The sequence below is a fragment of the Ranitomeya imitator genome, chromosome 6 (assembly GCF_032444005.1).
Source record: "Ranitomeya imitator isolate aRanImi1 chromosome 6, aRanImi1.pri, whole genome shotgun sequence".
Classification (NCBI taxonomy): Eukaryota; Metazoa; Chordata; class Amphibia; order Anura; family Dendrobatidae; genus Ranitomeya; species Ranitomeya imitator.
In genome coordinates, this window is record NC_091287.1 from 75,306,176 (window position 1) to 75,323,927 (window position 17,752).

At 39.7% G+C, this 17,752-nt stretch overlaps 1 protein-coding gene across 1 annotated transcript in view; it reads right to left on the reverse strand.

The window, feature by feature from the left end:
• The window catches only part of LOC138641943 (sodium channel protein type 5 subunit alpha-like), a 476,947-nt gene that overhangs the window by 177,587 nt on the left and 281,608 nt on the right, over nt 1–17,752 (reverse strand). Inside the window, exons 13-14 of the mRNA XM_069729776.1 lie at nt 7,228–7,363; nt 2,522–2,760 (exon numbers count right to left, since the gene is read on the reverse strand). Coding sequence (XP_069585877.1) covers nt 2,522–2,760; nt 7,228–7,363 — 375 coding nt within the window. The remainder of the gene's footprint in view (nt 1–2,521; nt 2,761–7,227; nt 7,364–17,752) is intronic.

The following is a 17,752-nucleotide window of genomic DNA, read 5'->3' on the forward strand; positions in this document are numbered from 1 at the left end:
CCCCCAGAGAACCAGGGATGTCCAGGGACCACGCCGGGAGCAGGTGAGTATGGCGGGGGCAGTGCGCTATATTCACCTGTTCCTCGTTCCACCGTCGGCGCGCTGTGTCTTCTGCGTCCTCTGCAGTGACGCTCAGGTCAGAGGGTGCGATGATGCAATTAGTGTGCGCGCCGCCCTCTGCCTGAGTGTCAGTGTGGAGGACGCGGAAGAAAGAGCGGCGCTTGGTGGTGGAACGTGGGACAGGTGAATATAGCAAGTGCCGGGGGCCTGAGCGACGAGAGGTGAGTTTGTGCCTTTTTTTTAATCGCAGCAACAGCATATGGGGCAAATATTTCTATGGAACATCTTATGGGGCCATGTGCAGCATTATATGGGGCAAATATCTCTATGGAGCATCTTATGGGGCCATAATCAGCATTTGTGCAGCATTATACAGGCCAAATGTGTCTATGGAGCATCTTATGGGGCCATAATCAGCATTTGTGCAGCATTATATGGGGCAAATGTGTCTATGGAGCATCTTATGGGGCCATAATCAGCATTTTTTCAGCATTATATGGGGCAAATGTCTGTATGGAGCATCTTATGGAGCCATAATCAGCATTTGTGCAGCATTATATGGGGCAAATGTCTGTATGGAGCATCTTATGGGGTCATAATCAACATTTGTGCAGCATTATATGGGACATATTTTAATATGGAGCATATTATGGGGTCCCTTCATAAACTGTATGGAGCATTATATGGGGTGTACTTTGTATGGAGCATCTTATGGGGCCCATCATGAACAGTATGGAGCATTATATGGGGCTCCTGATTCAATATGGATATTCAAAAACAATTAACCTACTGATGTCTCAATTAATTTTACTTTTATTGGTATCTATTTTTATTTTTGACATTTACCGGTAGCTGCTACATTTTCCACCCTAGGCTTATACTCGAGTCATTAAGTTTTCCCAGTTTTTTGTGGCAAAATTAGGGGGGTTGGCTTAAACTCGGGTCGGCTAGTATATACGGTAGTCAGTATCACAAATAAACGTTTACATCCAGGTACTTTATACATCATATTGTGACTATCCATCATCCTCTTGATTACATTCCAGAGGTTTTCAATGGGGTTCAGGTCTGGAGATTGGGCTGCCCATGACAGGATTTTGATGTGGTGGTCTCTTAATTTTTGCCAGACTTGCCACACTTATGCAGTATATATATACCATATATAGAAAAGGGTGGACTTTATTCACCCAGATACATCCAATGATTCATCTTATTATTTGAAGACTTTCTTAAGCAACTTGAGAAAGATGCCTGAGATCCAGGATTATAAGTTTCCATAATGTAACTGTGATCTTCTCAAGATGAAAGATTAAAGAAATGGTTCGGAACTAACACTTATTCTACTCCTAAATCTATTTAATAGCATAATCTAATCTCTTTTTTAATATAATTAAATTAAAAAGTCTCTATAGTTCGCGCTCTACACTACCTAAATGCTTTTTTTCTCTTTTTTTTTTTTTGCTACTTCCTCTTTGATGACACTTCATTTGAGAACCCCCAGTAAATGCTGGGATAGTCAAACAAGTCATCATCAAGGGCCAGAGGCCGCCACCACTGTCGCAGCCTCTGCCTCCTCCCTAACATAAAGAGTCACCAGTGGCCTCCGTTTCAGCGGCTGGGCTAGTCCCTGCTAGTCCCTGGGCTTTTTTCTAGGCTAGTGCCTGCTTTATGGAGTGTTCATCAGTTGTCATTTCTGCTGTAAGCTCAGTAGGTTCTTGTCACCTTATAATGTGCACAGTGACAGTGCGCTTACCAGTCGGCTCTGATACGAAGTGGCGAGACTGTAAGAGAGTGCACTGTCAGAGCACATTGTAAGGAGAGGACAAGTGAGTAGAGACCAACGCCACCACTGTAAGTGACATCACTTGACCTAGCTGCCCGTTCTCTGCTTTTCCTACACACCACGCAAACTGACATTACGCTCTCCTGCGGCTTGTCAATTCTCATCAGAACAGGAATCTACTGACAATATTTCGGAACTTGACAACTGATGCAACGCATGATCAGTAAAGCATGGACTAGCTCAACCCCTGAAATGGACAACACTGATGAAACTGACATCACTTTGTTTCAGGGAGAGGGCAGAGGCTGTGGCAGTGACCACTGCCTCTGCCCCCTGAGGACGACTCATTTGAGAATCCCAGTGCATGCTGGGATAGTCAAACAAAGCATCATCAAAGAGGAAGTAGTAAAAAAATGTAAAGCTGTTAAGAGTAGAGAGGAAACTGAAAATAATTTTTAATTACAGTATATTAGAAAAGAGATTATGTTAAATAGAAAGGTGCTTAGGAGTAAAAATTTTAGCTCCAGACTACCCTTTAACCCCCTTATAATCACTTGCAGCACAAATGACTGCACAAATGTGAGAGGTTTTGTGTAGATAACGTCATATTATCCTATTGATAACCAGAAAACTCCTGGATTCTGCATTTTAAAAAAAATGATTTGAAGAATTACTTACATAGTTGCCAGTAGCTAGCATTTTTTCAAAGTCCTCGGTCATCTTGTAATGTTCCAAAGCCATGAAAAGAGTATTAAGTACTATACATATAGTGATCGTTAGATCGGTAAAGGGATCCATCACTACGAATGTCACGCCTTTCTTGATTTGTAACCACAGAGTGCAACAATCCCAAATGAGAAACCTATGGGCAAAATGATACCAGCAGGGAGGACATTTCTGTCGGGATTCTTCCAACTCTATAAAAGACATTGAGATATAGAAAATGATTTTTATTGTGTCTGGATTCATTTACAATTCACATGTTTTCCATTTTGTAAATGTTTGAATGTCCATTGTCCCACTTTTAACACTCTATTAAGTATCTTTATCGTGTGTCAGAGCTGAACTACACGACTCTTAATAACATTTTGCCTGCCTGCTGCCACCACTAACAGGAGCAAAATACTAAATTAATTAAAATGTATCGGTTGTTTGCAAGCTTCTTAAAATGGATGGTACCTGTCAGTAAATCTTCAGGTACCTTGTACGATAATTATGCATAATCATACTCTAAATTGGCGTATAACATTTTTTGTTTTGTAGACACAACGCCTGAGTCACGACTAGAGGGACAGACAATACTAGATATGTACATGGCTTCATATGTTATGCTATAACTATTAGTGATGAGTGATCAAGCTCTGATAAGGTGTTATCTGAGCATGCTCGTGTGATAACTGAGTGTCTTTAGCGTGTTCGAAAAATATGTTCAAGTCCCCACGGCTGCATGTCTTGTGGCTGTTTGACATCCGCAACACACAGGGCTGCCACCAGGAATTTCAGAGCACCATATTGGCCAAATTGTCATCCCCCTTTAGACTCATCCCAGGTTATACCCTAACTCCACCTCCACCCATCAAACATTTCACAGTCCCACCACCCACTCCACTTCTGCTCCACGTCCACTTCAATCACACATTAACAGTTCAAACACCATATTACATACACAGCCATCAGTTTTGTTTTGGCCAAAATATTTTTAAGCTGCCACCACAACAAGATAGACTCTTTTGGCCGAGCCCTACTCTATTGTAGCCTTTTAAACATTTTGTTAAAATATCCAATACTCTTTTTAGGTATATTTTTCTTTATTTTTCTTTTACGGAATGTGTCACATACAATTTTTAAAATGAGCAATAATACCATATACACGGGACAAATGCATCACACCATGGCCGGACCACATGTTACCACCACATAGTGAATGAACATTATCACATACAAGGGACAAATACTGCCTCACCATGACTAGAACACAGGACAAATGCCATCAAACCATGGCCAAACCACATATCACCACCACATAGTGAATAAATAATACCACATACAAGGGACAAATACCGCCACACCATGGCAGGACAACATATTACTACCACATTGTGACCGAATAATACCACATACATGGGACAAATACTGTCACTCCATGAACAGACCACATATTACCACCACATAGTGAATAAATAATACCACATACAAGGGACAAATACCGCCACACCATGGCCGGACAACATATTACTACCACATTGTGACCGAATAATACCACATACATGGGACAAATACTGTCACTCCATGAACAGACCACATATTACCACCACATAGTGACCAAATACTACAACACTGCCCCTATACACAGGAGATCTGTACATAGTATATAGTGTATAGTGTTAGTGTACAGGTAATACAGTGATCACCAGTAACGTTCTACACAGGAGCACTGCATACAGTGTTAGTGTACGATGAGCAGAAGAGGGGGGCCCGGTCTGGACCCCATATGCTCACTGGGCCCTATACGCCAGTAAGGGCAGTAATGCTGTGATGGTGACCCTGGCAACACAAGCAGGGATTACCTGTTTGTTAGGCAATCCCTGCATGTGTTGCAGCTGTCAAACAGCCAAGAGACATGAACATGCAGGCGCAGGGACTCAAACATGTTATTCGAGCACGCCTAAGTCACTCAGTTAGCACCCGAGCATGCTCAGATAACACCTTATCCCAACACGTTCGCTCATCGCTAATAACTATATATATTGATTTTTTTTTCCCCATATTGTCTAGAACACATTTGCTCTGAGGTGTTGCTATTTAAGTAATGTGATACTCAGATAGTTTCACGTATTGCGTGATTTTTTTCATTTTATTTTTTATCGCAAGGTATATTTTTTTACTTCATTTAACATTTATAAGAATGAAGTTTCCAAGTCTGAAAACAGACTTAAATGATGTATGGAGTTTAGGTTTATAAATTCTTCACAAATGCACAGACCTGTCAGGTTTTTAATCGCTACCAGATAAAGTAGCCATGGCTATCGTCAGTAGAATACACTTAAGACTTCATTATATAAACTGGCCAATTACATGGGACTCTCCAGAAATACTGAAGATTGAACCTCCTGAATACTTGATTTACAAATTTAGGACAACTTAACCCTTCATGACCTGTCCATAATGGCTGCTTATTCTGTCCCACAATCATTTTCAGAGAAATGTTTCAATGAACAGAAAAGCAGTTTGTTCAGGTAAAAGCCAATATACATGGGGCGATGATTGACGAAAAGGATATTTGAATGAATTTTCATTCCCAAACATTATCACTAGTAAATAAGTCTCAATATAGATCCCCAAACGACAAAACATTCATTTGTCATTGATCGCATTTTTTAAGCATCAAGTAAGCAGGGATGTGCTGCCCACATTGATGAACGTTATGAGGAACAATCAATTAACTCAGCAGTGATTGACTTGCTATATCATCAGCTTGATCCTCCATTCATCCTCTCCATTCATTGTTTATTAGGATGGTGGAAAGAGCCGAGTACAGCGCTCAGCTATCTCCGTAAGTCTCATAGACAATAACGGAGCCATAGCGTGCATGTGCAACTGCGTAACCCTATACAGTTTGTCCTAACCATGGAGGCATCAGGATCCGCAATTTAGTGATTGATGAGGGTTCCAGCAGTGGTAATTGGTGAAGGTAGCAGCAGTGGGAATTCTACTGATTCCACATTTATTGCCTATCCAGTGGATAGTTTGATAAAAATGTTTTTCATGAGCCAAACCTCTGAACTGTAGAAAAAGCAAGTCTACATTACTGTATATTTTCTGGTTTATCCTCATGATGATAATACATTCCATTTCAGAAATTGTTATTATTCCTAAATGAATGTAAACGTTACTCTCATATATAATTATATTATAATTGTTATAATTAATTTTACCATTTAGTGTTTCTGGGGAGGGGTACAGGAGAGTCACAGTTGGTGTATTTCCTGCATTTTTGTATTCCATTACACCTAGAACACTTTTCTCAGTAATCCGGTGACCAGGCTTTCTTCACTATGAACAGTCTAAATACATAAAGTATTTTGGGCACCAAGTTCTATGTATTCTGTGTGTGCTGAAATCTGATAGCACAAAGACAGGACAAGACCAATATTATTCAATTTGGCTGTTCAGGTGAAGGTTTTACTGAGTGTCTATGTGAAAAAAAATCTCACCATGCACTAGTCTTTTCCATTTTTTGGTTAAGACAAAAAAAAATGGATCTCATATGAATCAACTGTATTGCATCTGATATTTTATTAACATAGGAAGATATAAAATGGATACACAAAACTAATTTACAGAGGACACATGGATGGCAAATGCAGTGTCAAAGTAGAGTGCCAAGGGAGGCACAATTAACATTGACTTTAGGGGCCCACTGTTACAGGCAAATATTGCATTACCCTCTCTCTCAGAATTACCTATGTTTCTATATAATAAACTAGGTAGGTCACTACATGAATGAATAGATGCTGCCCTTGTCAGTACATAGTGAATGAAGTGTATTGTGCCAACTACGCCTCATGTGGAGGGGTGGTGGAGCGACTAATGCTCAAGGGCCCACCGGGAAATTCACTTGAACCGCTGTGGGCCAGTCCGAGCCTGGGAATATGGATAGAACATGAATTACAGTATTGTTAAAAAAAAAGTCAGTTTTATTGCTGGACTACATTCATAACCAGCCTTATCCTCATTTTCAATCTGAAGAATGACAAACTAAATCCTGAATTTTTCCAAATTTTTTAAAATAGTTTCTAAAATTTTTTGTACTCACACACCTGAAAAGATAAGAAAAGAATGTGATCATAGGTATATATTTAAATAGTAATTTTTTGATAATGCGATTTGTAACGTGGTTTATTTTTGGATGTGTCTAATATAAATTCACTGAATAAATGTCAAAACATCTGACAAAAACTGTGAACTACAGCCATCTTGTGTGGGTGTGTATGGTACAGTTAAATAAGTCTGACAATTCAAAAATACAATTTTCTGGATAAGATGCTTTGCATGATGTAGTCGTACCATAAAAATTGCCTATCAATGAATATGTCTGGTCCACTGCAAGAAATCTGTCATCCTTCACTATATATAGGAAGTGTATCTGTCAGCATTCTTTCTTGGACCAGAATCCATTTCATATACAAAAAAAACCCCACTATTTAACTTTATTTTTTGGGGTTGTTCTGCTTTGATCCAATTAATTTATCATCATGAAAAGCAATTTTTCAGGGATTCTTTTTGAAGGTGCGGAGTGGGACACTTGTTTCCATAATTCTATAAATGTAGTGGTCTTCACATGTGACCTGCACCGATAGTTCCCTCATTATACAGATGTTTACCTTCCATGGCATTGGTGAGGACGCTGACTGCACTCACTGCCCGCTGTCTCTGAAACGGCACGTCCATGTATTCTACGGAGAGCCGATGAGGCATCAGCAGCTGCATCTTACTCATTTCAAGGTCCGAAGGAGACACCTGGTAAATAAAAGAATGATTTATATACTTATGCTGCTTTACAAACAACAATCACAAAAGCATTTTTCACTATTTTTCATGTTTTCTTTTTATCTGCTTTAAATACCCCTTTTGCATTGGACATTTTAAGCGACAGATTTGTCTTTTAATTCTGCTAAAACTTGTGAGATTACAATATTAAAGTTTCCATGTACATATAGTAAAACATATTATACATCTCTCATCACTGCTATCAAATATGTTACAATTTCTTAGAACTCGGAGCAAAAAAATTCCAAAACATCCATCGTGTTATCTGTGCACTCAGACGGGCATGGAGAGCTCTCAAGTGTGATATAGAATTCAAGGGATACCAGGCTAAATATTTCTAGGAATCAGATAGCGAGAGGAAACAAAGAGTAACACAAGCACTACAAATAAAGATACAGAAAACATTGTCAAGGGTTTTCCTTACACATACAATTGAACAAATGATGATTTTTTTTTTATTCACCTAACACTCCTGCTAAACTTTTTAAGCTAACGAACCTGCAATATTCTAGTGTAATCTGCTGCATTTATACATTATGAATGCTTTTATCCTGAGCAGCCTTGAATATATGCTAGTTTGGTGCATAGTTTCCTTCGTAGATGGGATGTCAGTCTGTGACTTTGTGTGAACTACAGTATACCATCATCACCTATCAAATCCCTCCTGGCCCCGTATAGATCTCTCCCCAGGAAGTACCAACTTTTTTGTTCCTTTGTGTGCACATGAAGATATAATTTATGTTTTATATTACTAAGCAAATGTAAAGTAGGCGAGTCTTATACAATGGTTACTCGAATGTATAAAAGCCCCCTGGCTTATCCTGCCTGTCTATATGTATCAGTGCAAGGGGCAGAATCTACTTCATTAATCCAATTAGATGTAGCCTACCGCCCCTGCCTCCCTCTTGTAAGAGTTGACAGGCAGAAGCAATCACAAGCAGGAGGCAGAGGAGAAAGGCTAAAGCTGCATCACATATAAAGAATTTATATTTGTGAGTTCTTGGACATTAGTTCACTATCACTGCTGACTTTAGATAGAGCAATTGCACAGAGATGAGACTCAGTTCTAGCTGCAAAGCCAGAGACAATATGGCAGATGTAGTCTGTATTATGTATTACCTTACCAGAGAGGAAGACTAAGTAAAAATGGCAAGCAACACAGAAATGGAACGTCAAACAAAATAAGAATAAGCAATGTATACATAATAATCCTGCACTATGTAGGCAAAAAATATAGAATTGGTGAAGCGCTGCACTAAAGGGTTTTGCCGTTCCAGCTTTCCTCGGCACGCTGGCTTGTAGATGTTGAAAATAAGTGCAGCAAGATCACTAAAGCTCTGAATGTAAGCTCCACACTACAGCAAAGCAGGTGGCAAAGAGAGTGAGATAGACTCGCATTATGCATTTGTTTTGTTTAAACATTCCTGATCGTAGGAGGGAAATAGCTGCCATTCTAAGCCAGTAGGGAACATATGCCAGAGAGCGCAGCACTGGTGGATGTAATCAGTTCCCACCTTCCTAAACAAACACACAAGGCTGGATTTAAAGCACATGCATGGGATTAAATGTACATCCAGGTGGACGACAGGGCTTCTCACAATAAACCTAAAAGGCTCCTAAAAACCGATGATAAACATTGACTTAAAATCACTTTGTTATATATGGCAATAAAAATACAATGTTGAGACTATGCAGGTTTTAATGGGGTAGATATAGCATTTCCTTACTCTATAGTAGTACAGTTTCCAGCTGCTTATGATCAATTTCACTTAGAAATCTTAAAAACGCTTTACCTCGGCAGTCTGTTTCCCTAAATGACAAATCTATTAAAGTATTTTTTGATGTATATTTTCTGCATAAAAGTCAACTAAATATTACACTGACTGTTTTGCATTACCCATAGAACCTATTAATACTTCCAGTAGGGGGGGGGACTAATCATTCACCATGTCATATACTAATGATACTAATGTACAGTAGGGTTTTAATGCTTCTAATTTTTCTAATGATGTAAAAAGAAACCTGTCACAATGAAAATATTGCTCTATCTGCAAACAGTCCTAGAGTGGGAGGAGATGAAGATTTTGATTTATAGCTTTGTAGACAAGAATTTAGCATAACCGATAATCTTTCAATGTAAACTATGGTTCACTCTGGGCTTAGGAGTCCAGTGGGTGGTCCTAATATATGATTGACAGCTGTCTTTCTATGCACTCCCATACAGAAAGACTATCCAGATGGACCACCAACTTGACTTCTGGACTTCCAATCCCCAAATGAGCATGAGTTTAGATTATAGATCACAAGTTACAAGTTATGCTGAATCATTTCCAACAAAACCATACAACAAACTGCTCAGCTCTGCCTTTGTAACAAGCTACTGACGAATTGCATAGATAAACCGAGAAAAATGAGCCAGAGTATAAGTTTGTATGCATGCAACGTATAAAAGCATGTTCACGCTGGCCAAAAAGAAAAAAGAGTAAAAGGAATCCTACCGCGTCAAGGTGTACCCAAATCGGGATGAAAAATTACATGGCATGATCAGTGCTCGCCAAAGTAAAATGAAATGCCTAGTTAGCTTTGTAAAGCTCTTTCTGTGTAACAATGGCAGGCTGTGATCTTTCTTTCCTTGCTCATTTTCTTCTTTTTGTAGACAAGGAGACAAGACTATCCATGACACCATGATATGCCAACCAGTCCTACTCAATATTCTGGAACAAAAAAATGCAAACAGCATTTTTTGCCTCTTTTTTGCCTTTTTTTGTTAAAAAAAAATGCTGTTCAGATTTTAGAGTCTAAAGTGAAATAAAAAATTTCTGCATATAGAGGAAACTTGCTTTTGGTATCGTGTAGCACTTTTCTGATCTGTTTATTTTTCTTCAAAAAGTAGAATCTTGGTATGGTATATTTGGTACTTTCTTCATAGGTTTCTCCTTAGAACCACAAATGTGCCAGAAAAAAAAAACACTAAATAAAATATGCCACTACAATGCATGTTAAAAGCTTCATCCGGGTACCTGCACAAAGTCTTTTTGGAATCTGAGCAGAAACTAAAAGGAAACTTTTAAAATCCTCCTCAAAAAGTTGAAGCATCAACTCAGTTTCTGCCCCAAAACATCCTCAGTGCGCACATAGGCTTAAACACTTAGAACAAACACAGAAAAAAAGGTGTTTGAAGGAGGCCATGGAGCATTTTATTAGAGAGCTGATGTACACACATGCCTTAGTATGACATTATAGGCATGCTAAAGCTACGTGGACTTGTATAGGTGCCATTTTTTAGCTTCATACAACGCGGAGGTTGTAAAGGTACCGTCACACTCAGCGACGCTGCAGCGATATAGACAACGAGCCGATCGCTGCAGCGTCGCTGTTTAGGTCGCTGTAGAGACGTCAAACACCGGCAACACCAGAACGATGCAGGAGCGATCCAGTGACGCAACGGCGACTCACTTATCATTCTCGCTGTTTGTTGGCTCTATGTAAAACATTACAGGCATCGTTGCTTTTGCTGTCAAACATGACGATACACGCCGACCTGGCGACGAAATAAAGTTCTGGACTTTCAGCGACGACCAGCGATGGCACAGCAGGATCCTGATCACTGCTGCGTGTCAAACACAACGAGATCGCTATCCAGGACGCTGCAACGTCACGGATCGCTGTCGTTCTCGTTGTAAAGTTGCTGATTGTGAAGGTACCTTAAGGAAGAGTACGGTAATACAGTTGTGTACACAAGACCTTTCACGAAGAGCGCTAAATGACATTCACTCATATGTATGAGAATGTTTCTGGAGGTTCTCAGAACTGGACATATTGTACAATGAAACCACTTTGAGATAACTACCCATCATCTATTGCAGAACAGAACATTCAGTCTCTCCCCTGCCTAAAATAACAGATAACAGGGACCAACAAACTACATACGAAAAGGGCTATTATAGACCTTTGGTTTTGTTTCCCTCTAAATGTATAAAAATATTAAAGTCCTAAACAACATGGGTAAAAAAAATAAAAATAAAATGATGCAAACAAGTTCTGTTTTCTTGGTATAGAAACAGAAAAATGAAACCCATGAAGAAACCAGATATGTCCCACCATTGACACAAATGCCACCAGATAGACCTAATGTGAATTTTATTAAGGATTTTAACTTCTCAAGACGAAAAGTCAACATACTAACAAAAGTCTCTTCAATCAATAATGTATCTCACAACTAATGAGTTGCTACATGTAGACACATACAGCATTAACATCTCCCAAAAGAGTATTACAAAAGCATGTGTATTTTTCTTTCACCCTGGGATATGTACGTACAATAGAAAAAGTAAATACATATTTACATCCAGTGCAATATTGGCATTTTGCATCTCTCTTCGATCAAAAGTTATTGCATATGCTGGGAGGGGAGATGTGTATTCGTCACAAAAAAAAGAGAACTTATATGGGAACATCTGTAATTGGGAATTAATGTGTAAAACACAGAAGATATGTATCCTCTAACCAATTTCTTTGATGACTCCTGGATTATTGGAATGCAATGCACCGGGAGGCAGAGATAGCATCAGACTTATAAGCTACTGATCTTGTAAGGGCGAGAGCTAACTTAATTTGGAACTTTTTGGTGACTGCTAGATGCCATAAAAGAGACTCTAATTCTGCCCTCTGACATTTTGAATTAGGGCAAATGGACACCATGATCCCGCCACCAACCGTCTAACACTGAAGCAGGTTGAGTATAAAGAGGACATTCGCACTTCAGATAAGCAAAAAATAGAGCATACTTTTTGCTTATCTGAAGTGTGAATGTCCTTTTGATATCTACACATAATGTGTTAAAAACTGCAGCATTTCTCCTGTAAATGGTCAACCTCTATGCCCTTCTCACCAAGATGGATTAACAAGTGTACGTCGTAGAGCAGAATTTGGTAAGTTTAGTAATTGTTGTATAAAGTTCTCATTATTGGTTAATTTATTTCAATAGAATAATTAAAAGAAACATTTTAAGGAATTATCACTTGCCCAAGAGCCAAGGAGGGGTGTGCAGTTTCACCGATTATTTCTCCGTAGGCTTAGGGATTGAAAAAAACAAAACATGACAAACAACGCTCTCCCACGGGCCATCAATGCCTCTCGCTGCTGCTCCGATCTTTGCTAATTGGCTGCAGCAGTGATGTCATGTTTACAGCAATGCAGTCAATCAATGATTTCACCAGCTTGTGCTGTCTACATCAGTAGAGCTGCTTGAACTCAGTGACTGTCTGCAGCATCACGTCATCACTTTTTTAGCTGATCAGCAAAGACCATAGCAGCAGTGAAAGGCAATGCTAGGAAGTGTTATGTAAGGCCTTTATAGATGGTATATATCTTTTAAAACTTCCAACCAAGCATGGGGATAGTTCTAACATCTTCTACCCATTTTCTTAGACATTTGGGTCATTTTTGATCCTTACATTTAACTACTGCACAGTGTGTTGTAGATATAGAACTCTGGCAAAAATTAGAGACCACTGCAGAGTTTTATAAAAATCAGCTTCTCTACATGTCTGACAGCCATTCCATTCCAGTGTCTGTTGCAATCCAACCAGAGGACAGCTCGTACTACTTAATGTGCTTCTGATTAGGTGATCACCTGAACCAAATCTTATTTAATGAAGGAAAGTATAAAAAACCCTGCTGTGGTGTTCACAATCCTCTTGCAATAGGATGAGCTGGATGGCAAAACAAGTGCTAGTAATATCAAAAAAGTAATAGGAATGAAAAAATAACTTTTATCCATGCCAAAGGAGTTAAAAAGAAAAGGCTTGAGTGAGGAAAAGATGGGTTCAATTCTGGCTTTACTAGCAGAGGGACACAGAGAGCGTCATGTTGCCTCCATCCTTAAAAATTCTAAGATGGCAGTCCACTACCACAAGGTAAAGCAGCAGACATTGGGGACAACAAAGCTACAGACCGGCAGAGGGCAAAAACGATTCTCCACTGACCGGGATGACCATCATCTTATTCGAATGCCACTCAGCAACCGCAGGATTAAATCAAATGACCTACAAAAGGAATGGCAAATGGCAGCTGGGGTGAGGTTCATGGCAAGAACAGTTCATAACAGGCTGGAAAAAAGCCTTTCATCAATGTGAAGCAAAGGAGAGCCAGGCTGACATTTGGCAAAGACCATAAGGATTGGACAATAGAGGACAGGAGTAAGGTAATTTTCTCTGTTGAGTCTAATTTTCAGCTTTGCCCAACACCTGGTCATCTAATGGTTAGACGGAGACCTGGAGAGGCGTACAAACCACAGTGTCTTGCACCCAGTGTGAAATTTGGTGGAGGATCGGTGATGATCTGGGGATGCTTCAGCAAGGCTGGAATTGGGCAGGTTAATCTTTGCGAAGGACGTATGAATCAAGCCGCAAACAAGGTTATCCTGGAAAAACAGTTGATTCCTTCTGCTCAGGCAATGTTCCCCAGCTCCTGAGGATTGGTTTTTTCAGCAGGACAATGCACCATGCCACACAGCTAGGTAAATCAAGGTGTGGATGAAGGACCACCATAACAAATTTCTGTCATGGCCAGCCCAATCTCCAGACCTCAACCCTTAAACCTCTGGAATGTAATCAAGAGGAAGATGGATAGTCACAAGCCATCAAACAAAGAACTGCTTACATTTTTGCCGCAGGATTGGCATAAGATCAACCAAAAGCAGTGCAAAAGACTGGTGAAAAGCATGCCAAGACGCATGAAAGCTGTAATTAAAAATCATGGTTATTCTGCGAAATATTGATTTCGGAACATTAGCATTGTTGTTTCTAAATTACTATGAACTTGTTGTTTTTTTTATTTGAGGTCTGCAAGCAATGCATTTTTTTTGTTATTTTGAACATTTTTCATTTTCAGAAAATAAATACAAAATTTATTGTTGGAACTGAGAAAAATCAGACAAACTGAAAATTTTGCAGTGGTCTCTTAATTTTTGCCATAGCTGTACATTTTTAATTTTGAGTTGCTCAAAAACTCATCGTGTTTTTTAGAATAGTTTTTAGAAATGTTTACTGGGACCTCCTGTTTTCCTGTATTGCTTCTGTAAACTTAAGTACTTAAGCTACAGTGGGTTTCATTACAGCCATTTGGTAAATTAAAAAAAGTTCATTTTTTTCTCATTAATGTACAATCTGCACCCCATCTTGACTGAAAAAAAACCGAAATGTAGAATTTTTTGCAAATTTAATAAAAAAGAAACACTGATATATCATATGGTCATAAGTAGGCTTGAGCGAAATGGATCGGACAAATTCAAAAGTCGCCGACTTTTGGCAAAGTCGGGTTTCATGAAACCCGACCCGATCCTAATGTGGGATCGGCCATGCGGTCGGCGATCTTCGCGCCAAAGTCACGTTTCGTATGACGCGTTTAGTGCCATTTTTTCAGCCAATGAAGGAGTGTGGGTAGCGTGATGGCATAGGTCTCAGGGGCGTGCACGCCTATCGCCATCTTATCGCTTGTGTGCTGTAGCGATTTGCAATGTGCAACACCAGCTTTGCTGTGCAGGGACGGAGGAGAGAGAGAGAGATGAGATTTCCCATTGACTTGCATTGGGTTTCGTGTTTCAGTAGATCCCCGACTTTTCACGATAATCGGTCGATTTCACTCGACTCGACTTTTGAGAAAGTCGGGTTTCGCGAAACCCGACTCGATCTTAAAAAAGTAAAAGTCGCTCAACCCTAGTCATAAGTATTCAGACCCTTTGCTCAGACACTTATATTTAATTCACATGCTGTCCATTTCCTTGTGATCCTCCTTGAGATGTTTCTACTCCTTCATTGGAGGCCAGCTGTGTTTAATTAAACTGATAGGACTGATTTGGAAAGGCGCACACCGGTCTATATAAGACCTCACAGGTCACAGTGCATGTCAGACCAAATGAGAATTATGAGGCCAAAGGAACTGGCCAAGGAGCTCAGAGACAGAATTGTGGCAAGGCACAGATCTGGCCAAGGTTACAACAGAATTTCTGCAGTACTCTAAGTTTCTAAGAGCACAGTGGCCTCCATAATCCTTAAATGGAAGAAGTTTGGCACCACCAGAAGTCTTCCTAGACCTGGCCGTCCAGCCAAACTGAGCAATCGTGGGAGAAGAGCCTTGGTGAGAGTAGTAAAGAAGAACCCCAATATCACTGTGGCTGAGCTCCAGAGATGCAGTAGGGAAATGGGAGAAAGTTCCATAAAGCCAACTATCACTGCAGCCCTCCACCAGTCAGACTTTTATGGCAGAGTGGCCCAATGGAAGCCTCTCCTCAGTGCAAGACATATGAAAACCTGCATAAAGTTTGCTAGAAAAACACATGAAGGACACATGAAGGACTCGCAGACTATGAGAAATAAGATTCTCTGGTCTGATGAGACAAAGATAGACCTTTTTGGTGATAATTCTAAGCGGTATGTGTGGAGAAAAGCAGGCACTGCTCATCACCTGCCCAATACAATCCCAACAGTTAAACATGGTGGTGGCAGCATCATGCTATGGGGGTGTTTTTCAGCTGCAGGGACAGGACGACTGGTTGTCATTGAAGGAAACATGAATGCGGCCAGACCAGAAATATCCTGGATGAAAACATCTTCCACAGTGCTCTGGACCTCAGACTTGGCCGTAGGTTCACCTTTCAACAAGACAATGACTCTAAGCACACAGCTAAAATAACAAAGGAGTGGCTTCAGAACAACTCTGTGACCATTTTTGACAGGCCAAGCCAGAGCCTTGACCTAAACCCAATTGAGCATCTCTGGAGAGACCTGAAAATAGCTGTCCACCAATGTTCACCATCCAACCTGATGGAACTGGAGAGGATCTGCGGCCGGCACTGTTCTTTGATTTCATGATAAAACTTGCTTACAATAGACGTCCTGCGGGCAATAGCAGGAGATCTTTGTTTCATAAAGAGTTAAAACAAACTAAAAACAAAAAAAGCTAAAATATCAAAATGAATATACCGTAAATATATTTTATATATGTGATGACACCATAATCAATGGTAATCACATTTGTGATTTTCCTTTAATATATAGTTTGACATATTTACTATATGAGTACAAATAAAAATTGGCAATATTGCCTAATATTTCTATAGTGCCGATAATTGAAATAAGTTTGCTAGAGGAAATATCTTAATTTTCTAAACTTTTTTTTATAAATACTATAAATATAATGCATATAAATAGCATAAAGTTCACCATGTTTATCTGCTGTCTCATCACTTTTGAAGTGCACGCTACTTCATCCATAGATGACACGCTTGTCAATAAACTGCGATTCTATCGTCTTTTCAGAAAGATCAAGATGGAACAATAGGTCACTAAAATAAGCGGCCACTTAGAGCTAAAAATATGACTAATAAGAAATGCCATCTTAAATCTTTAATTTGCTTGTTTATTATTTTGCTTCTAATATTACCCAGAATAGCAACAATTCAGGCAATGGATAATTGACATAATGACTGAGGGATATGGCGATTAGGTAGATTGCAGACAAATGGGGGGAGACTGTCTACACAGTAATTTGAGGTTAAAAGAAAATTCTACCAATAGCACAAGCCATTGTCAGATGAGTCGGCATCTTCCACAGTCAATGTTCAACTTTTTATGCCTTAAAGTGAACCTGTCAGCAGGATTGTGCACAGTAACCTACAGACAGTGTCAGGTCGGCGCCGTTATACTGATTAATGATACCTTGGGTTGATGAAATCTGTCTTGTGGTTGTTTAATCTTTATTTTCAGTGTTGAGTTAATTATATGCCCGTGCTCCGGGGCGGCCTGTGGGGGTCTTAATGTGGTGCTCTGATTAGGTATTCACCAGTATGGCTTCTGACAGGTGACTGATCCCTCACTGACCTGCCCCCTAGTTTAAATAATGAATATTATATATATATATATATATATATATATATATATATAGGTAAAAAAAACCTTCTGCAGGCAGAAGTAAACTAGTAATATAGTAAAATAGTAATAGTGTCGGCATTGGCTCTCCCGGGGCTTGAATAACATACTATGTCACATGATCCCTGCAGCCAATCAGCGCTAGCTTCACCCTTCTCTCCTATGGACTTAATTAACATATGGAGGAAGTGAGAGCTGCTGCTTTCACATCCCCTGGATTTCTTGATTTGTCTGAAGGCGGGAAGAGTGAAGCCAGCGCTGATTGGCCTCAGTGATCGCGTGACATTCTTACGTTATTGTTATAGACTCAGGAGATCCAGTGCTGCCACAGCTGGAATGGCGCCAGCACTAGATGTGAGTGAGTATAAGTGTTATTTTACTTGGGGGAAAACATAGTGATTCCAGGAGAGATTGTCCAAGTAGTGGACAA